Source organism: Mobula hypostoma, chromosome 9, assembly GCF_963921235.1.
Source record: "Mobula hypostoma chromosome 9, sMobHyp1.1, whole genome shotgun sequence".
Lineage (NCBI taxonomy): Eukaryota > Metazoa > Chordata > Chondrichthyes > Myliobatiformes > Myliobatidae > Mobula > Mobula hypostoma.
The window spans coordinates 44350342-44373626 of NC_086105.1; the positions used below are offsets into that span (position 1 = coordinate 44350342).

The 23285-nt window shown below is 40.5% G+C and overlaps 1 protein-coding gene across 1 annotated transcript in view; it reads right to left on the reverse strand.

Annotated features, from left to right (window-relative positions):
• Positions 1–2223: 2223 nt before the first annotated feature.
• The window catches only part of sypl1 (synaptophysin-like 1), a 40399-nt gene continuing 19337 nt past the window's right edge, over positions 2224–23285 (reverse strand). The window contains exons 2-5 of the mRNA XM_063058192.1: positions 21460–21581; positions 20716–20911; positions 6188–6376; positions 2224–2971 (exon numbers count right to left, since the gene is read on the reverse strand). Coding sequence (XP_062914262.1) covers positions 2840–2971; positions 6188–6376; positions 20716–20911; positions 21460–21581 — 639 coding nt within the window. The 3' untranslated portion in view covers positions 2224–2839. The remainder of the gene's footprint in view (positions 2972–6187; positions 6377–20715; positions 20912–21459; positions 21582–23285) is intronic.

Below are 23285 nucleotides of genomic sequence, written 5' to 3' on the forward strand. Positions count from 1 at the left end.
TTGGGTAGAAGATACAAAAGCCTGAAAGCATATATCACCAGATTTAAGCATAGGTTCTTGAATGAACCTTGTGTTATAAGATACGTAATCTATGATCTTGCACTTTATCAGTCGCCTACAATGCACTTGTTCAGTAGCTTTCACACTTTATTCTGCATTGTTATTGTCGTACCTTATTCAAGCTTAGTGCACTGTATATTGAATTGATCTATTATAAACTATATGCAAGACAAGCTTTTCACCATAACCTGGTTCGTGCAACAGTAACGAAACAAATATGGTTACTCAAGTAGTTGCAGAAGCTCAGGTAGATTTTGCAAGTGGTAAAATTAAATCTCAATTGGACAAGAAGATTTGGAATAAAACTGTCTTGGGGAAAACCTCTCACAGGCTCAACATTTACACTAGTATCCTTCTAAATCCAAATAGCACTTATTGCACATTTGCAATCTACACATTTGAAGCATCATAAAACAGCTCCACATTAACAGCTATACTCTTAAATCTCAGGATTGCGTATTAAAAACAGCACTGTGAAGTTACATTCTTAAATTTTTTTACAAGCTTATTTATAGAAGATGACTTTTAAGCCATTGCTCTCCAGTTTGCTGATGCTCAGAATTCAGCTATTCTTTGCCTTTGCTGCCATCTCTCAGCAGAACAACACTTAATCTTAGCAACAGAGTTCAACTACAAGGGGCAACAAGAAAATTTTTGATGCATTGATGTTTATTCTAATTTGATATGTTGAGATATTATCATGTGCCTTGCCTTGAGATGACAGCAAATGCAAAAATCTGTATCTTTAAAATGAAGATTTTTTTCAGCCCATATTTTTCAGACATGGTCACCATGTTGTGAGTTAGCCCATGAGCTCATTAAAAAATGAGCCAACTCGTTCTGAATAATGGAATGCAGTAACAATGCAAAGCATTTGTTCAGAGATTTAAAAGACAATGAGTGTTTGTATCTGTTGCTCAGTGCCATTTTATAAATACTGCAACTTTTGCCTTATGATTATCTTTTATATAGCACTGAAACACTAAATAATTGACTTTTGCTTTCTGATAACTACATTTCTAAAAGGTAGTGATTTCTGATAACTAAAAAAACTCACAAGCTTATGTCAGTATAAAATAGATCCACAAATTCTCATTTATCTGTTTTAAAATCAGATATTGCATAAAGATGTGCAAAAAATTTTTACTTGGCACACCACATTCAATGTCCCAGCAATTCAAAATTAGAAAAAAAACAGGAAAACAAGATTCCCACATGAATGGAAATAATTATGAATAATGCAAAGAAAAAAAAACAAATAGCAATTGTACAACTCAGGTTTTAATAAAAGTTAAAAAAAAATACAAGTTTGACTGTGTGCTATTAACCAATCTGCTTCTGCAACAAATATGAAAAACACAAAAGGTCTTTGTCACCAGTAGCTCATTTTATCTTCCTCAAATGCTTAAATAACAGCCTTTGAATACATTTAAAGAGGTCAAAATGCTTACCAAGGTTTGGCAAAAGACCTGGTGCATCTTTAAAGTAATACTACATAATTCAGCAGCGCCAAATAAATCACATGGATTATTCAAAGAATTCAATTTTCAAAATGCAAGCCAGAGTCTGCTGATGAGAGATCTTGGAAATTCAGCAAACGTTTGGAATTTTTGTGACATTGAAAGAAATGATAAGGCACTGTGGCAAATCAGTGTTTTCTCTTCCTATTTCACGTTGCTCCTTCTTCCACAAGCTTCCTGCTAGGCAGAGGATTAACAAACAAAAGCATAACTCCAAATAAAATATAGAAGCAGTGTATGCAAGATTAAAAAAAACTGAAATACATTCAGTATTTTGCAGGCAATTCTTAGTCACTGACTAACAGCACCAGTCAGAAGCAAATGCGTTTTAAGATTGTGACGTGAAAAACAAGCAAGGACCTGGATTTATAAATATTTTCAAGTTGATGGCAGACGTTCATTTTATCATTCACAATTAATATGAGCAATAAGGACAAGTACATTTGCCACTACCCTCAACTAAAACTAAATTTGACCAGCTTAGGGTAGAACTCATGAAATTTGAAAAGGTGACATTTATCATTAAGCAAAGAAAGTTTTGATTTAACACCCATGAAAATAAAACATACAGATTAAGCCACATGGCATCAATTCTTTATAATTTCTGTAGGAAACAGAAAAAAAAACGGTGCCCAGAATAATGTAAAGGAAGTGTTCTTTAATGTGATGTTTTAAATTGTTTCATAGCACAGCCCATTAAAGAGCAACATCTCCTGTGCAAAAAAATTGCTTTCAGTACAGTGCAGACCACGTGAATCCAACTGTGTACTTAATAATCAAATTGTACATCATAATAAAGAGATTTTCTCAATTCAATAATGGTTTGATACATACAAATCTTCTTTCAAATTTGCCATCAAGTTCAAATAGGAGAACAGCGTATTTGGCAAATATTCACTGAATTGTATGTGTACATGATAAATACTCTTCTGGGAACAGCAACCCAGGGAGAAAATAGATATTCTGAAAGGGCTCCACTATATTATGTACTTGTGATGTAAGAGATCACTAAATGTATTATTGACAATGCCTCTGAATATTCTTGCACTGGAAACCTCAACACTTAAATGGGACTACACATGTTCCTTTTCTCTTCTCTCCTTCATCCAGCTCCAAAAAGGCACATGATACAACAGCACAAACAGTGAATACAACAGGTATGATAGATAGTTTCCCAAAAAGCTTCTGCAGTGTTATAAGCAAAACGAATCATTTGTAGAGGTTGTAAACACACTCCTCAACAATCTTTTAATTGCCATCTACGAACTTGGAGCTGGTGGTGCCACATTCCCTGGATCCTGATGTTGTGCTGGCTCGGCATGCCAGTTTGTTTCCTTGTACACAAACCAGGCATTTCCACACCACAGAATCAGATTAAGAAAGCCAAACACCTGTAAAGGAGATACAAATCATCAAATGGCAATCAATGCATGAAAGAATGCACCATTAGCCGCAACTTCAAAGCTGTTTAAAAGTCTTGTTGATAGTAAACTGTGCAAACCCTGGCAAGCCTGAAGTCCAATGGCATTAGGTTCAAGAAAAGCTACTTCCCATCAAAAATTTGGTTCTTGAACCAAATTGCTCACTCCTAATTATTACCTCAGTATAGCAACACTATGACCACCGTGCATTACAAGTGACTTTTGTTTTTGTTCTAATTGTGTTTCTTCTTGTACAATTTATGTTTTGCTTGTCAATGTTCTGAATCTGATACTATGTGCCTGTGATGCTGCTGCGAGTCCTTCACTGCACCTGTGCATACCTGTATTCTACACAGGGCAATAAACTTGACTTTGATTATGTGGCTTTCTGAAGCAAAGTAACAATCATGGGAATATGTGCTAGGTAGATCTTAGGGTTCTGAACAAAGAAAGGAACCTGGTGAATACTGAGGAACATACGCACAGTCTATCTATGATTTTAGTTTTTGTCCTGCATCAGGAAGCTGCTAAACAAATTCTACACCTTTTTTGACTTCAAGCCTCCTAGGAGAATGATGGAGTTTACCTGGGAAATAGGAAACCAATTGGCAACTTCCTACTCCCAGGTACTGAAAGTAAAAGGTTCCGTATTAAATCAAGGAGAAACTGAAGTGCCTTTTAAGCACCAATATTAAGAGTGTATTCTAAATGGTGCGGATTAGTATCAACTCTTCCTCTGCTGCTGCCAACCAGTGTGGATTAGAATGGGACAAAAATAAGCAATGCCAGCTGCAAACAGTACTCATGTATGTCTCAATGAAATGTGAAACTTGTTATCAGATGGCAATGAACCTCAAAGCCCCAGAAGATAATAGCAGGCAGCATTTCCTGAATTGCAATGGTAACCACACAGGAAATTGTCAAATCCACACCAGCTTTATCTAAGAACAGCTCAGAGTGGACTGTGGGAGAAAGGGATGGAGGAGGGGCAGCAGGGGGAGGTCCAAGGCAGGTGAGGTAAAAAGAGGTAAGATGGAGCCAGAACGGGGAATGGAAGAAGAGGATAGTGGGAGGGGTGAATATATTACTGGAAGCTAGAGAAATCAGTATTCATGCCGTCAGGTTCGAGGCTATCCAGACAAGATACGAGGTGTAGCTCCTCCAACCTGAAAGTGGCCTCATCGTGGCAGTAGAAGAGGCTACAAACTGGCATATTGGTATGGGATTGGGGACTGGAATTAAAATGGTTGTTCACTGGAAAATCCTGCTTGCTGTGGATGGAGTGAAGATGCTCGACAAAGCAGTGGTCACCCAATCTACATCGGGTCTCACTAATGTAGAGGCCACATTGGGAGCACTGGATACAATAGACAACCCAACATATCAGCAGGTGAAGTATTGGGAGGACTATATGGGGCCCTAAATGGAGATAAGAGAGGAGGTGAATGGGCAGGTGTAGCACTTCTTCCACTTTCAGTGATAAGTGAGAAGGAAAGAGGTAAAGATGCATAAATTGATAAATTTCATAATACGTCAGTGATATTAAACCTGATTCTGAAATTCTGCCAGCAGGGCCTTAGACGTTTTTCACTTTGTTATTGATAACGATGTGAATCATGACCTGCAACTGTTCACCCTCCTAAGTTTTCTGTGGTTGTTTAGCATTACCCTGAACCTTAGAACTACTCAACTCAAAACTGTTTTCCTTACTGTGAATAAACTTGTACTGCCCACCCGTTAAAAACCAATATTTATTTAAATATCCTAAGGCTCAATCTCTGGTACTTTTCTCAAATTCATGAGGACCCAGGCACTCCTACTGCTCTCCAATGGTAGTGGTTAGTTTAATTTTTTATGGCACCAGCTGTAAAATTGGAATTCAATTCCCACCGCTGTCTGGAAAGAGTTTGTACATACTCCCCGTGAGTGCATGTGTTTCTTCTGTGTGCTCTGGTTACCTTCCACATTCCAAAGACATACAAAGTAGGCACTGAAATCATGCCTACACCTGTGGGCTGCCTTCAGCACATCCTACATATTTCACTATATATTTCAATGTTTCCTTGTACATGTGACAAAGCTAATTTTCTTCCAATCTCAGCAGGGCCTCATCTCTTCCCCAGACTCCTCTCAAAATAATCCGGGCTCAGTTTTTGCCCCCTCCCCCACATTCCTCTCACTTGGTCTTTCCTACCCCTCTTTCTTCATTAGAACTCAGCTCCCATGGATGCTTTAAAGGTTCAAAAGTCCAATTTAACATCAGAGAAATGTATACAATATACATCCTGAAATACTTTTTCTTCGCAAACACCCACGAAAACAGAGAAGTGCCCCAAAGAATGAACGACAGTTAAGCATGAGAACCCTAAAGTCCTTCCCCCAGCTCCCCCCTCTCACGCGTAAGCAGCAGCAAGCAATGATCCCCCCTTCCCCCCAGCAAAAAAAAAAGGGGCACCCACTATCGAGCACAAGCATGAGCTAGGCGACAGCAAAGACAGAGTTGCGGTTACCCTAAAGACTATTGCACTTCATCTGGCATTCAACAAACCACAGGTTCTCTCTCTCCCTAATAAGGGAGAGGGAGGTGTCCCCCACTTTCACAGCGAACGGGAGACATAACAACAACCTACTGGTTTACGATGTTAAAAATCAGTTTTGTCACTTTTTACGAGCTCTATGCCTGAAGATCTCAAAGATTTTGGGTCTTTGGGCTCACAGCGAAAGATCTTCTGGTCTCCCCAACGACACACGAGTCTCCTGCTATGACACTGACCCTCCATCCGCCCACCCCATTCCTCCTACACAAATGGGATCCAAATCTATAGAGTCTTAAAAGGTGCTGGGTTCACTGCTGCACTCCATCTCACAGATCCCAGCAGGTACTCTCAACCTGTTTGTTTAAAAACATTTGAATGTGATATGTATGAAGCTTCCATTAGGAAAGACATGACAGGGATCTTTTTTAAAAACACAACTGGAAGAACACCAATGTGTGATTTTAAGTATCTAAAGGAAAAAAAATCAGCCAGAAGTCTGCCGCAAGGTGATTTTCAGCAACTCATCTTTGATTGTAATAACCTTTAACACAAGGTCGGTTTTAATGAGTGGGTATCCCATGAAACATTATGGGCAAACCAAACAAGAATAATAGAGGAAACAGGAGGATTAAATAACAAGTGCACATACCACAGACACATTCAAACTTCCCATGCCAGACACGGTTGAAGGAGTACACTCAGCCTCACTCTTGCAGAGCTCAAGCTGGTCCTTGAGGACATCTGGATTTGTACTGTATTTGAGATCAGTGAGGCCTTTACCCCAAGCTGAAGAGCTGACCAACCACAAGAAGGCAAAAATTACTGTTACAATGAAGTCCTGAAAAGCAATAAAAATAAAGAAACATATGAGCACTGCAAAATATTCAAGAAAACTGAAAAACTCATCAGTTTATTAATGGCTTACTACATTGAAGTCCAAGATGACCATTACAATGACACAGTATGTTGAGATACACACCTGGTCAGATCTCATGAAACATCTCAGACATAAAACATTAAGTTTCTGTGATCTCAGAAGACATTTGACCTGCTGACTCCTATTTCAGATAACTTGCACCCACTGCAAATTGCTTTTGTTTCATGGAACACAATGTCCTCTTACATAAGTGCAAGGTTCGCAGTAATTAAAATACTAACAAAGGAAAATGATTGGTCAGGATGTCAAATGATATGGACAGAAGGCAGGTGTATGGGGGTTGAGTGGGGTTCAGGATTAGCCATGATGGAATGGCGGAGCAGACTCAATGGCCTAATTCTGCTATGTCTTATGGTCTTAAAAAAAGCTGAATACATACTGGCTGATTTAGGAGCTCAATTTCTGCTTATAGAAGAGAGAAACTTCTCCAAGTTGAATTAGAAAGCACTTTCCTTTACAGGGAGTAATTGAGGACAACAGAGATGTATTTAGAGGGAAGATTATCAGAACACAAGGAACACAAGGATTTTGTGCATCAAAAACCACAGAGAGCTATTCAGTTAAATGTAGACTTTAGACTAATCCCACTTCCCAGTTCCTGGAACCTCACCTGTAGGTTATGACTCTTCAGGAACATTTTAAGTCACATGGCTGTTTCTACCACCCTTTCAGTATAGTGAATTCTAGAGCCCTGGCAGTTGTGTGTGAGAATTTTTTTTTAAACTTTTTTTTCTAACCTTCACCAATTAGCTTAAATGCATATCACCTATAAATGACCTCTCTGCTGAGGGAAATAGATCCCATTTACCACTTCTAGGCTTTGGGTAATTTTATATACCTCCAGTACAAATCTGTGTTCTACTTAGGGGAGGAGGGGGAAGGAAGGAAAGCTGATCCTGGTGTGGGCATCATGCCCATCTGACAATTCCCCAGCCCTCGCAGCATACTCATGGATTTTCCTTGTTACCCCTCTGGTGCTATTACAACTTTCCTACGGTGTTACAATTAAAATTTTGCCCATAACATTAACCTAATGTTTTCTACTGTGTTAGCACAACCTCCTTGTTCTTGCATTTTCTGCTCTGACCAGTAATGTCCTTATGCCTTCTTGACAAATTTTATATGCAACCTTGATGGTTAAATGGACATGTATGACAAGGTCCCTGTTCTCTTCTACATATTATTTTCCGTTTGTGTGTTCTTTTCTCTCCTCAAATGCATTATATCACACTTCTCTAGGAAAAATTTCCTTTGAACCTTTCTGACAATCTAACCAGTCCATTGATATCTTTCTATCATCAAGAACTTTCTTCATCTTCAACCACTCTACCAATTTTGGTATCCAGCTGTGGCCCGTGTATTTACATCCAAGTTACTTACATACATCATGAAAAAGCAAGTGTCAACCAAAAATGTATGGGTGAATTTTACGGAGAGTGTGTTGGTGTGCCAAAAATCTAAAAGGATTTTAAGTACACTTGATATTTAATGCAGATTACCTACGCATAAAAATTCAATTAATTGGTAACCACAGATTGATGCATCTTTCAATATTTGCTTTTACACAACTAGCATAAAGTTTAGACAAATCTGTCTAACAGTAAAAATTTAGTCACATACAGGTCTTTTCTTAGTTGAAATAGAATTCATTGCCGAGGTGATGTGAAGTAAGCAAGTAAATACACCTTCTCTATGAGAGTTTGTTGGGCAGCCAAATGATGGACACAGCGATTCAACTGACAGATGTAATTGCTTCCCTAATTTTTTTTTAAAGTGACGAACAAAATTGTGTTTTTTAATACATATTTTATAATTCCTGTTTTATTTATTCTAATCACAATATTAAATACTTCAGTTCTGGGGAAGATTAAAAAAACTGTGCTAATTGATCAATCTTATTGTCATTTTTTTAAAAAATCATTATTTAGGAGTAGTGTGGAGTAGGTCCTTCCAGTTCAGGAAGCAGCATTGACCAGCAACCCACCAATTTAACCCTAGCCAAATCACGGGGTAATTTACAATGATCAATTACTTGCTAACCAGTAAGTCTTTATACTGCGGGTGGAAACTGGAGCACAAACAAACTGACGGCACAAATTTCTTTCAGATGGTGTTGGAATTGAACTTGAAACTCCGACGCTCTGAGCTGTAATAGCATGGTGTTAGCCACTACACTAATGTAGCACCTCTTTTGAGAAGGCAGAAAAGAACTGGAAATAAAACATCTTCTAAGGTCTTCAATATGATTTCTAAATAAAGGTTATTAGTGACAATTTCAAATTCCAAAAGTTTTTTGTGTCCTTTATGCAGCTGTAAATATGTACATAGTACCAGGTTGTGTGAAAACTTGTTCAAGTCAATTTTTCCCTTCCTTCTCCAAAGTGAAGTGCACAAAACCCAAAATGACTTGTACAACTGTCTATTCGTTTGTAGAGGATTCTAAATAATAAATGGTCAAGGTTACACACCTATTATAACATTCAAAGTAAATTATTCTCAGGATCAAAACTCAAGCAGAACTAATACTAGAACAATCCACCAAGGGGTTGGACAAAGTAGCAGGATTTAAGGGGCAATGTAAAATGCGGTCCAATATCCAATCTTATTGCTGCTTACACTTTATATACAGGTGTCCCCCCGCTTTTCGAATGTTCGCTTTACGAAACCTCACTGTTACGAAAGACCTACATTAGTTACCTGTTTTCACTAACAGAAGGTGTTTTCACCGTTAAGATAAAAAGCAGCGCCCGCCCCAAGTAGCCACTCTCCCCTGGATTCGGAACAGCATTCTCGCCGGCACTGCTTAAACACATGCCTGTGAGCATCCGTTAGCAAGATGAGTTCAAAGGTATCGGAAAAGCCTAAAAGAGCTTGTAAGGGTGTTACACTTAGCATAAAACTAGACATAATTAAGCGTTTCGATCATGGTGAACGAAGTAAGGACAAAGTGAGTTTGGCTTGTGGAAGTTAACGAAGATGATGTTGAAGAGGTTTTGGCGTCCCATGACCAAGAACTGATAGATGAAGAGCTGATATAATTGGATAATAATCAAAACCGAATGCAGTAGCGAATGGACCGAAAGTGAAGTCGTCCAGGAACTGAACGTGAAGCAACTGCATGAGATTTTCGCTGCAATGATAAAGTACAACTTTAATTTTGAAAGGGTACATCGGTTTAGGGCATATTTGCAGGATGGTTTGAGTCCTTACAAAGAACTGAATGATCTAAAAATGCATGAGGCTAAGCAGTCAAGCAAGCCTTCCACATTAGCCACAGCAGACGACGAACCTCGACCTTCGACATCGAGGCAGGTAGTCATAGAAGATGACCTGCCTGCCCTGATGGAAACAGACGACAACCCAGTGTCCCACCACCCCAACCCCCGGGCTGCGGACAGATACCGATCCGCGAAGAATGCAGCGGTAGCCGGGAGGCACCCAGCACATCTTTTAAAAAAAAAGCCGAAGTAAACAAGCTAATTGATTAGGTGCCGCCCGGCACATAAATGTCAGCCCAGATCAGAGGCGATTGCCGACTGCGTCGTCTCTGATCTGGGCCGACATTTACGTACCGGGCGGCACCTAATTAATTAGCTTGTTTATTTCGGCTTTTTTCTTAAAGATGTGCTGAGTGCGTTCCGGCCACCGCTGTACCCCTGCATGCTTCACGGATTGGTATCGGGTTGCTGCCCAGAGGGTGGGGGCCACTGCACCACCCCAGCCTCCGATGACTCAGCCTAACACGCCATCATCAGTGTGCTCGAAGTCTTCCCGATTCCCGTCAGTGATACTACACTGTACATACATTATTTCTACTTTATATCGGCAGTGTATTTTTACGTGTTATTTGGTATGATTTGGCAGCTTCATAGCTTAAAGGTTACTGGAGAGCGCTTGCACCGTGTTTCTGCCGAGAGCGCTTGCGTGAGATTTTCGCTAGGGAGAGCAGTGCATCAATGATTGTGGAAAAGTATTTCTACTTTATATAGGCTGTGTATACATCATATCATTCCTGATTTTACTATATGTTACTGTTATTTTAGGTTTTATGTTTTATTTGGCATGATTTGGTAGGTTATTTTTGGGTCTGCGAACACTCACAAATTTTTCCCATATAAATTAATGGTAATTGCTTCTTCGTTTTACGACATTCTGGCTTACGAACCATTTCATAGGAACGCTCTACCTTCGGATGGCTGGGGAAACCTGTATTTTCAGATATACGAAGAATTAAAAGAGAGGTGAGAGTAAATAATGGACCACTGGAAAATAACGATGGAGAAGTTGTAATGGGGGACAAAGAAATGGCAATAAACTTAATAAGTATTTCGCATCACTGTGGAAGACACCAACAGTCAGCCAGAAATTTGACAGTGACTGTGTAGTTGCTATTACTAAGGAAAAGGTGCTTGGAAAGCTGAAAGGTTTGAAGGTAGGTAAGTCACCTGGACCAGATTAACTATACTCCAGGGTTCTGAAAGAGATAGCCAAAGAGGTTGTGTAAGTATTAGTAATGACCTTTCAAGAAGCATTAGAATTTAGAATGGTTCCAGAGGACTGAAAAATAGCAAATGTCACTCCACTCTTTAAGAAGGGAGGGAGGCAGAAGAAAGGAAATTATAGGTCAGTTAGCCTAACCTCTGTTTAGGAAGATGTACGGGTCCATTATTCAGGTCTTTGGTAGTTGACCATGAATTTCTCCTACAGTATATTCCATCTCCCATTTCTTTGCCCATTCTCCCAATCTGTCGAAGTCCTTCTGTAGACTCCCTACTTCCTCAACACTACCTGCTCCTCCACCTACCTTTGATTCATCTGCAAACTTGGCCACAAAGCCATTAATTCCATCATCCAAAAAAGCAGTCCTAATACTGACCCCTGTGGTACAAGGAATTATTTGGTACAAGGAATAAATAGGTAGACTATTTTCTAAATGGGAGAAAATTCTAAAATTAGGGTGCAAAGGGACTTGGTAGTCTTTGTGCATGACTCCTTAAAAGTTAACTTGCAGGTTGAGTGTATGCTGAATGGAGGTGCAGAGGAATTTCTTTAGCCAGAGGGTGGTGAATCTGTGGAATTCATTGCCACTGACAACTGTGGAGGTCAAGTCATTGAGTATATTTAAAGCAGCATTTGATATGTTCCTGATTAATCAGGGCATCAAAGGTTACGAGGGGAAAGGTAGGAGAATGGGGTTGAGGAGAATCAGCCATGATGGAATGGCTTGATGAGCCGAGTGGCCTAATTCTATTCCTGTCTTATGGTCCAAAGAAAAAGGAAAAAAGATCTGGTAAAAAAAATTAACTAGCATTGACAAATGATGTCACTGTTTTTAGCCCTGATGAAGGGTCTTGGCCCGAAACGTCAATTGTACCTCTTCCTAGAGATGCTGCCTGGCCTGCTGCGTTCACCAGCAACTTTGATGTGTGTTCACTGTTTTTAGTACAGTAGTGGACTAACTCAAACCAGGGGTGCTCAAGAGGTCGGTGTTGATGGAGTAGATATCTCAATGTTGAGGACATTGCAAAGGCAGGAAATGGAAACATCACAATAGAGTTTGAAAACAAAATGAGGCATTCAATGACACTCAATGTAGCAAAGTGTCCAGAAGGTTGATGAGTAAACTATTATATGAAATAGAACAAGGTAGTGTTACGAGAATACACATAAAATTAAGATGTTTGCTGGCCTGGGCTAGCATCAGTGGCATCAGCAGTTGGTCTGCCACCTGCCCTCAGGGGAAGGAGAGATAAGGAACAATGGAGCAGCGTCTGGAGATGTGTAATGAAGGGATGTGGGAGGAAGAGCTGTCTGGAGCGGCTCCCCCCTTTGAACCCTGAACTGTTTGAAGTGATGGACAGGCGATACCCCAGCAGGGGGATAAAAAGGGACAGGTTCGCTAAGACAGACACACACGCCACCCGAGGTAACGAGACCCTGGAAGCGGTGCGCCTCTCACGAGTGGTGAGAAGTACCGGACAACGCACAGGGTGGAAAGGTACGATCAGCGGGAACCCGGTGTGTGTCCGCCCTTGCCTGGGTGCCGGGTTCACTGCAGAGGATCGACCGCATCTGGAGGAGGGGTCACAGTCGGTGACCTCAGGTGACATCACCAAGGACCCGCCCAAAAAGCTGTTTGTGAGCCATCTCGCTGGTCTGTGAGCCATCCTGCTGGTCTGTGAGTGAAGCCGTTCTGAATGATGAGTTGTTCCTATTCTATCTCTCTCTTCCCCCACGTTGTCCACCGCCATGGCAACGATTACTGCGAACTGAACTACTAAACTGGACTGAACTTTGAGTCATTTTGAAATTGGTCATTTACCCCTAGACAACGATAGAGCTTGATTGATGCTGTTATCTTAATTCTGTGCACATGTGCGTTTATCATCGCTGAACTGTTGCATTTATTATCCTTTCGATTAATGTGTCGCTTGTTTCTTTAATAAAACTTTCTTAGTTCTAGTACTCCAGACTCCAACTGAGTGATCCATTTCTGCTGGTTTGGCAACCCAGTTACGGGGTACGTAACAGTAGCAAGATTTTGGGTGATCTCAGGTTGATGGGAAGGCAGCAGACAAGAGGCTACAGAGTTTCAGTAAAAATGAACTGAGAAGATCATTGTTGAAGGTACAAGTCTTGGTGATTGCTTGAAACTTCTCAGGGTCAACTATGACACCAAAGTCATGAACTGTGCAATTCAGCTTTAAACAGTTCAAAGGGATAAGGGTAGAGTTGGTGTCTAAGGAATGGATATTGTGACAGGCACCAATAACAATATGTTTATCTTCTCAATATTTTGAGAGAAGATTGCTGCTCACTCAGTATTGAATGCCTGACAAGTAGCCCATAATTTTAGAAAAAGTTGTAAAGTTATGAAAAATACTGTGCGTGACAGCTTTGTGTTGCCACTGTCCATAGAAACAGATAGCAAAAGTTCTTAGGTGACATTGATGAGATGAAACAGCATGTACATAAATACAGGAGGGGAAAAAGGATAGGAATATGATCCCCTGTAGCATTGTGAAATACAATTAGAAGAGATTGAGGAAAATTATGAAAAAGTACAGTGACTGATGAGGGCCTAATACATTGCCAGCCTAGCAATTCTACTGCAGTGTTGAAAATGAAACTGGACAAGCATCTTTACTGGGCCACGGGGAGCAGGAACAGACAGACTGCTCTTGCAAAGAGCCGGTACAGACTAGTTGGGCCAAATGTCTGTTGTTGTATTGTAACGGGGAGGGGGGAGGGGGGAGAGCCTAGGATTTTGGAAATTTCTTATCTTCAGTATTAGTGATGGAGTATAGATAAATACAGATCATTCAAGTAATGTCACATTTTAAATACAGCACTCTAATAAGTATACGCATTAGCAACAGCAAATATCTCCCTCAGAAGCATAGGAAATGATATACAGTAAACAAGAGGGAAAAAAGTCCCGAATGCTGGAAGTCAAACAAAAAAGGCAGATGTGCTAGAACAGGTGTTCCCAACCTACGGTCCACAGACCTCTCAGTTAACGGTAGGGGTCAATGTCATAAAAAAGATTGGGAACTCCTGAGCAAGAAGAATGCAAATGTCCTGCAAATATTCAGCTGGAGACAGGAGATAGTTAAATCAATGACAATAAGAGTTAAAATTCTCAAAACAGTGTTTGTACTAACTAATATTTTTAAACAGCTGAAGTCATGAAGGAAATCAGAGTGGACAAAACATAAGCATGACAAATTGACAAAGCCAAAAAGGTGCTGCAGCAGCCCAGAAATTATTAAAAGCATCTTGACACAGAGGTGTAGATGAACTAGTCTCCACCTCAGCACATGTTGCCCATTGATTCACATAAGTTTACAGCATTACATCTTCATCATGGATACAACTACTAAATACAAGGTGGGGGGGGGGGTCTCGTACTCTCAGTCGCTTCACGTCACAGAAACCGGCATAAGCACCAGCCTGATGGGCCGCAAGGCTCAGGATAGACTTTAACTTTAACCACAGCTTTTATAATTAAAACACCCTCCAAGAGACAGAACTTTGAAGACAAGCATTAAAGCACACATTTATAGCTTCAAGAGCCTTGTGATTAAACAGATTAAACAAAAGGAATTGGTGTACCATGAAAAATCAAGCAACTTACCAGAATATAAATTCATCCTTTGTATTGTATAGCAGGAAATAAAATCACAAGTTACTTTGAATGGTAAATATGTCACAGTTTTAACTAAATGGGATACCATTTAATTCTCCAGAAAGCATATATTAAAAAATGCAGATCTTTAAAAACAGTGAAAATACTTATCACCAACAAATTCTCAACATAAAACATGCAGTGGATTCAAAAAGAAACATTTATAGGATGTAAGGAAACCTGCAGGAGCTCCAACAAAAAGTTGACACGAATATGATAGGTTAAACTTTCTCAGACTGAATCACTATGATTCTAAACAACTATTATAGCTGCATGAAAGTTGCTTGTAAGTAATCACTTCAACACACCCACCCTGACTTACAGACTGTAAGTCAAGGCCTGATCCGTCAAGAAACAGCCACAGCATCAAGTGAAAATAACAACGAAAGAGACTATACACTCAGTGGCCACCCTACTAGGTTCACCTGTACACCTGGTGATGTAAATATCTAATCAGCAAATTATGTGGCAGCAACTCAATGCATAAAAGCATGCAGACATCAGAAGCAGGTTTATTATCTCTGGCATATGTTGTGGAAAAATGTGGTTCTGTGTACATTTCAATACACAAAAACTATAAATTACAATAAAAAACTTTAGTAGTGCAAAAAAAGCAAAAAAAAGAGAAAAAAGTGAGGTATTGTACATAGGTTCATTGTCCATTCAGAAACCTGATGACAGAGGGGAAGAAGCAGTTCCTAAAATGTTGAGTGTGTCCCCTCAGGCTCGTCTACCTGCTCATTGATGGCAGCAATGAGAAGGCACATCCTGGGTGATGGGGCTCCTTAATGAGGCATCGCTTTCTGAAGATGTCCTCGATGCTGGGGAGGCTAGTGCCATTGACGGAGCTGACTGAGTTTGTAACCTTCTGCAGCTTTTTCCCATCCAGTGCAGTGGCCCCTCCATACCAAGCGGTGATGCAACGAGTTACAATCCTCTCCACGGTACATCTGTAGAAATTTGTGAGGCTTTGGTAACACAACAAGTCTCCTCAAATTCCAAGTGGGCTCAGAAGAGATCTTCAGAGATGGCAACACCCAGGATCTTGGAACTTTTCACTCTTTCCACCGCTAAACCCTCAAAGACTAGTGTGAGCCTTGACTTCCCCTTCCTTAAGCCTACAATCAATTCCTTGGTCTTACTGACATTGTTAGTGCAACACCACTGAAGCAGCTGATCTATCTCACTCTTGCACACCACCTCGTCACCATCTGAAATTCTGCCAATAGTGTATCATGGGCAAATTTATAGATGCCATTTGAGCTGTGCCTAGCCACACAGTCAAGGGTGCAGAGAGATAGGACAGTGAGTTAAGCACATATCCATGAAGTCTGCCAGTGTTGTTATTTCTGATCTGTGGAGAGCCAGTGAGATTGCATCCACTGTTGACTTATTGCGCAATAGGCAATTTGGAGAAGGTCCAGGTCCTTGCTTAGGCAGGGGTTGATTCTGACCATGACCAACCTCTCAATGCACTTCATTACAGCAGATGTGAATGCCACTGGGTGATGGCCATTGAAGTAGCTCACCATGCTCTTCTTGGGCCCTGGAATGATTGTTGCCCTTTTTAAACAGGTGGGACCCTCCGACTCTAGCAGCAAGGGATTAAAGATGTCCTTGAAAACTCCCTCATTACCCCACCAGGTAAACTATCAGGATTCACTGTCATGAAATGTGTTCTGACACTGGCCTTTGAGTCAGAGGTTACAGGGTCACCAGAGATGGCAAGGAATCACACAAATGTAGTTTTATTCTCTCTTTCAAAGCATACATTAAAGGCATTTAGCTCATCCAGGAGTGAAGAATCACAATCATTTAAGATACTAGGTTTTGCTTTCTAAGTATTGGCCTGCAAACCCAGCTAGTACTGACGTGCATCTGATTCTGTCTCTAACATCAATTGGAATTGTTTCCCCGCCCCCCGGCACTCTTAAATAGCCTTCTGTAGGTCGCATCTGGACTTCTTGTATGGATCACCAGTCTTGTACACATCCAGCCCTCAGAAAACTATGAATCCTCTGGTTCATCCACGCTTGTAGTTTGGGTATATTCTGTATATTCCCAAAGGCACACAGTCATCCACACAGGTCTTGAAGAAGTTGGTAACAACTGTGACATATTCAGAGTCAAAGATGAATCCCTGAATACTGTCCAATCCATTAACTTAAAGCAGTCCTGTTGGCGCTCCTCTGCCTCCTTTAAGCATACCTTCTTAGTCATTACCACTGGTGCTGCAGTCTTTAGTCTCTGCATATATGCCAGGAGTAGATGTACAGCCAGATAATTGGACTTTGCAAAGCACAGGTATGACACAGCAAGTGTTCTTGATAGTGCTATAAGTGGTCAAGTCTGTTGGCTCCCCAGTTTCCAGTGATATGTTGCTGGAAATCGTTCAGAGACCTATTCACACTGGCCTAGTTGAAATACCCCACAATAATAGAGAAGGCATCAGGGTGCACTCTTTTGTGAGTGCTGATCACGATGCTCAACTGCTCCAGTGCCTAACTGACATTGGCCTGAGGTAGAATGTACACCCCTATAGATGATAGCAGAAAACTCCTTGGCAGATAAAATGGGTGACAAGTGACCATTAGATGTTCCAGGTTGGGTGAGCAGGACTGAGAATGAAACCATCACATCTGTGCACCACAATGAGTTAATCATGAAGTAGACTCCTCCTCCTCTACCTTTAAAAGACTCAACTGACCTGTCTTTTCAGAAAACAGTGAAGTCGGGCTGAAATGGCAGAGGTGAGCCATGTTTCTGTGCAGCAAAGTACAGAGCATTCCCAGATATCCCTCTGTCTTGCTTTGAGGTCTTCAGTTTTATTTTCCAGAGACTGTACAATTGCCAGCAGGGCAGTCGGGCATGGGGGTATAAGGCCTCTGCATTTCAACCGTGCCTGCAGCCCAGCACACCTTCTTCGCTTCTGTTTCCTTAAATGGGAACTGCACTCACAACCTGAATCTGTCGCTTGGGGTTCATCGGTTTTGAGGATCAATATATACATTTTAACATTTTAAAATGATGTTGTTTAATGAAGTATCCATGGCTATGACTGAATTTTAGCTGTACTGGTTCTAAATGGGAATATTTGATGATTTCCATCTGAGGTGCACACAAAGAGTCAACACTTATCGGCGCCATCTTGAGGAAGAGGTTCAGTTGTTGTTCAGATCAGAGATCAGAATGGTGAAGAAATGTGATGAAAGTGATTTTGACCATGGAATGATTGTTGGTGCCAGACAGGGTGAGTATCTCAGAAACTGCTGGTCTCCTGGATTTTTATGCACAACAGTCTCTAGAGCAATGGTGTAAAAAACAAAAAACATGCAGCAAGTAGCGGTTCTGTGGGTGAAAATGTCTTGCTAATGAGATAAGTCAGAGAAAAATGGTCAGACTGGTTCAAGCTGACAGGAGCTCAACAGTAACTCAAATAACCATGTTACAACAGTGGTGTGCAGAAGAGCATCTCTGAACAGACAATATGCTGAGCCTTTTTGAGGTGGATAGACTACAGCAGCAGAAGACCACACCGAATTCCGCAGCTTGGTACAATAAATGCTTTCCATCAAGTTGCATTGAATAGATTAACAAATTAGGAAAATAATCTCAGGGTTGTATGTGCTGCACGTATGTACTCTGATAATAAATTTTACCTTGAACTTTGAAATTACAGATATCAAAGATTAATGCTTGTCTCTCAACATTTGTTCTCCATATTGAATAGTAGTTACCAAAGCAATATATGGAAAATCATTATAATTCTGAATGATTTCTTAGTTCATAAGGGTCTTAAATGAACAAGCTATTTAAAATTACAATATTCTTTGAATCTGTACCAGAGTACAATAGATCAATTTTAATATAAATAAATCACGTTGATTATGCAGAAAATATTACCCACAGCACCAGAGTAGGTAGTAAGTTGAAGGAACAACACCTTATATTCCGTCTGGGTAACCTCCAACCTGATGGCATGAACATCGACTTCTCTAACTTCCGCTAATGCCCCACCTCCCCCTCGTACCCTATCTGTTATTTATTGTTATACACACATTCTTTCTCTCACTCTCCTTTTTCTCCCTCTGTCCCTCTGACTATACCCCTTGCCCATCCTCTGGTTCCCCCCCCCTTGTCTTTCTCCCCGGGCCTCCTGTCCCATGATCCTCTCGTATCCCCTTTGCCAATCACCTGTCCAGTTCTTGGCTCCATTCCTCCCACTCCTGTCTTCTCCTATCATTTTGGATCTCCCCCTCCCCCTCCCACTTTCAAATCTCTTACTAACTCTTCCTTCAGTTAGTCCTGACGAAGGGTCTCGGCCTGAAACGTCGACTGTACCTCTTCCTAGAGATGCTGCCTGGCCTGCTGCGTTCACCAGCAACTTTGATGTGTGTAGGTAGTAACTTCCTTGTTTTAACTAAATTGCAAGAGAATCCCAAGGCACTCATCAAATTGTACCAGGTTGAACTTCATAGCTGTGTTTAAGACTAGCAGCATGCAATCACACTTTGCTATTAATGGCAATGAAGCATGACACCAAGCTTTTAAGCAGGTATTGAATTTCATGCCAGTATAGGTCACGAGTAAAACAGAAAACATTAACAAGCCTTATAATAGAAAGCTCATCTCCTCAAGCCTCAGTCACAATGTTTCCATCCTCCTCTTTAAGCCCTGAAATTTATTAAAATAAAGAAAAGGTCTAGTATAGGTGGTCCTGCAACCCTGCTCCACTGTTCAATAAAATCATTTCTGATCCTTTACGTCAATCTTGACATCTTGACTAAGGATCCAATGCACTGTCATAGGAACTCCAAGTTAAAACCCTTTGGAGAAAAATTCCTCACCTTAGTTCTATCAAGATTTAAGGCCCCTTGACGTTCTGCCTCAAAGTGTTCAAAACATAGCTCTTTATCTATGAAGTGAGCTTTATCTTTTGAAATGTTTTAGGATTTGTTAATATACTATTTTCTCTCTTAAAACCATACCAACTCTGCCCCAATCATATTTTGATTTCTAGGTGCCTGTTCCCACTTACTTAATATATTTCTCTATTCTCCTAAGAGCTGGATCAGGCTAGCTGGGCCGTAGTTCTCTATCCTTCCTTTCTTCAATAACCAAGTTATACTTGCTAACTTTCAATAATATAGCCACTACTTCTCTGATAACTTCTTTCAGAATCCTAAACTGAGCCATCAGATCAGGAAAGACATCAGGTTTTATTCCCTTTAACTTCTCAATTAACATTAACAAATGAAAAGTACTTAAGATTGTCTCTCTTTTTGACACTGAATCAGCAATAAAAACTTCAAAACTCCGTTGAAGTTTAGATCTTTGCTTGGGCACATGACAGAAATTCTATTCAAAGTACCCACAGGTCCTCACTCAGAGGAAGCTCAGTGATTAGATTGTTGCCAGCTGAAGAAAGGAATTTGCAACAAGAGAAGAAATTTCAATCTACCAAAAATACATTTATCCAATAATCCAACATTTATGGCTAAATAGGTCTGCAAAATGTACATTTGCAGTGAAACCACATGCAGCAATTCCTTACTTACAGGTGAAAATCTACTTGAGATATTCTGCCCAAGGTCAAACACATTAAGTAAAGCTCCTGATGGCCTACAATACACCTAGGTGCATCAAGCCGGCATTAAGGGCACACGTTTGCTTAACGTCTTTCTCATCAATCCTTTTCCTTCCTCTATATAAACTTATTTATCACTACCCAAAACAACAGGAATTCTGCAGATGCTGGAAATTCAAGCAACACACATAAAAGTTGCTGGTGAATGCAGCAGGCCAGGCAGCATCTCTAGGAAGAGGTGCAGTCGACGTTTCAGGCCGAGACCCTTCGTCAGGACTCCTGACGAAGGGTCTCGGCCTGAAACGTTGACTGCACCTCTTCCTAGAGATGCTGCCTGGCCTGCTTTTATCACTACCCTACAATTTTAATGCCTGTGAAGATGAAATACAATTTATTAAAATAACCATATGACAACTATGCATAAAGTTCTTGATAACCTTTGTAGAAATATGCTGAGATACTCACAATTATTGGACCACGTTTGCCTTCACGATACACATGGAGGTAACCAATGTAGATAAGAAGAGCAGCCATGCAATAGAGGAAGGCTAAGACAGCGATGGCAACAAAAAATTCAGCAGAGGATGAAAAATCTCCTACCAGATGGGTTGCTACAGTACTATTGCATGTCTTCTGGGGTAGCAGAATAACAGTATTCAGCCTGAAAAATAAGTCAATAACAACATAACATGGAAATTATAAAAAAATACTAAATACTTATTCTTTTGTACAAAGCATTAGTTTCCATAATGTTCACCTGTTAAGTCACTTTCCAACTTCTAGGGTAGTAAGTATGGAAGGAATCACAATTGCCTGGACAGTTTACCTGTTTTGCAATGTGCTGCAGCCATAGGAACAACATGACTATTTAGTCCCTGTTAATGACTATGCAAGGCAACTTTATCACTGACTGAGAAACAATTGAAGATATTAATATTCATTGCTGCAAAAGGGCAAAAAAATTCTACAAACTTAAAATATTTAAGAAATTTTATTAATTTTCATGGCTGCAAAATGGACAGACAGATACTTGGTTACAAAGTTACTGAAAACTTTGCTAATTAACATTCAAAACTACATGACTAATTCAGCTTGGAGAGAATATTATTTGTTCTGCACAAAGTCAAAAGCTACACAACAAAATGAAGGTCATTCAATTTGACTTGACACTGGTAATACCATTTCAAACAAAACACAATACACACTAACCTGAATGGATATTGGAAGTTTGCTTTATATTCCATAGGACCACTGCCATTTTTGCATTTCACTTTCAATGCAGTATGGCCAGTGAACCCACCACATGTTGCGAATCCAAAAACTGCAAATATCTGAAAGTATAAAGATCACATGAAAGGAAAAGTTGTGAGAACTGGTAGCAGATGCTCATTCCTTACATCACAACTCATGCCTGTTCGAAAGAAAGCAGGACTGGTTCTACAGTGCTATTCATTCTGCAGAAATTTGGTCATATATTTTAAACAGAAGAAACTCTGCAGATGCTGGAAATCCAAAGCAACATGCACAAAATGCTGGAGGAACTCAGCAGCTCAGGCAGCATCAGTGGAAATGAATAAACGATTGACGTTTTGGGCCGAGACCCTTCTTCAGGATTGGAAAGGAAGGGGGAAGATGCCAGAATAAAAAGATTGGGACAGGGGAGGGAGGGGAAGGAGGATAGGTAGAAGGTGATTGAAGCCAGGTGGCTAGGAAAGGTAAACGGCCACAGAGGAAAGAAACGGATAGGAGAGGAGAATAGACCATAGGAGAAAGAGGAGGAGGAGGGGACCCAGAGAAAGGTAATAGGCAGGTGAGAAGAGGTAAGAGGCCACAGTGGGGAATAGAAAAAGGAGAGGGGGAGGGGGAAAAAAGTTTACCAAAAGGGGAAACTGATATTCATATCATTTTATATTCTACATTGCTGATATCCCAGGATCAACAAATCTACAGTTGATCTCTCAAAAAGCCCTGTAAAATCATGATAGATGTGTGTAAGTTTTCAGTTTAGCACATTGAATAAGTATGGCAAAATCCCAATCCCTTGTTTGCAAATGATTTAATGGGTCTATTTACCAAACGTTTCAACTATCCCAAAAATAAATGATATTCAGCCACTAATTGCATGCAATCTAGTAAAAAGCAGAAACGAACTTGGTTTTGCTGCAATCAATTAGCATGCCAGAAGCAGCTGTGGTTGAGTGGGTAACAGTCATTTCAGCAAGTGAGGAAAACCAAGTGAAGTCACTTTCTGGAGACAAGCACACCAAAGGCCCTGCCTGATCCTGTAGTGGAGCAATGAATTTGTCTTTGCTAATAATCAACACGTCCAAGCTTCTGATCTGTATCAAATTACAGTACACGGGCTTGTTTTACAAATTGTCCTCATTGCAATAGTACTTTAAGACTTTGAGCTTTGGGATGATGCAAAAACATGAAAGGATCCATCAAAATTTAAGCCTTTCTTAAACTAATGAACACAAGATTATTTTACTCAAGTGGAGTCAGCTATTTAACCAATTCAAACTTTTGGAAATGCTTGGCTTTTCTTCAATTCAGTTCTGTTGAATCAAACTCTGGCCTGAATTAGACCACAAGACCATAAGACAGAGCAGCAGAATTAGGCCATCTGGCCCACTGAGTCCGCTCCGCCATTCAATCACGGCTGATCCTTCTTTCTATCTCCTCCTCAACCCCAGTTACCGGCCTTCTTCCCATAACCTTTGATGCCATGTCCAATCAGGAACCTACCAATCTCTGCTTTAAATACACCCAACGACCTGGCCTCCACAGCTGCATGTGGCAGTAAATTCCACAAATTCACCACCCTTTGGCTAAAGAAATTTCTCCACCTTTCTGTTTCGAAAGGGTGCCCCTCTATCCTGAGGCTGAGCCCTCTTGTCCTAGACTCTCCCACCATGGGAAACATCCTTTCCACATTTACTCTGTCTAGGTCTTTCAACATTCGAAAGGTTTCAATGAGATCCCTCCTCATCCTTCTGAATTCCAGCGAGTACAGACCCAGAGCCATCAAACAT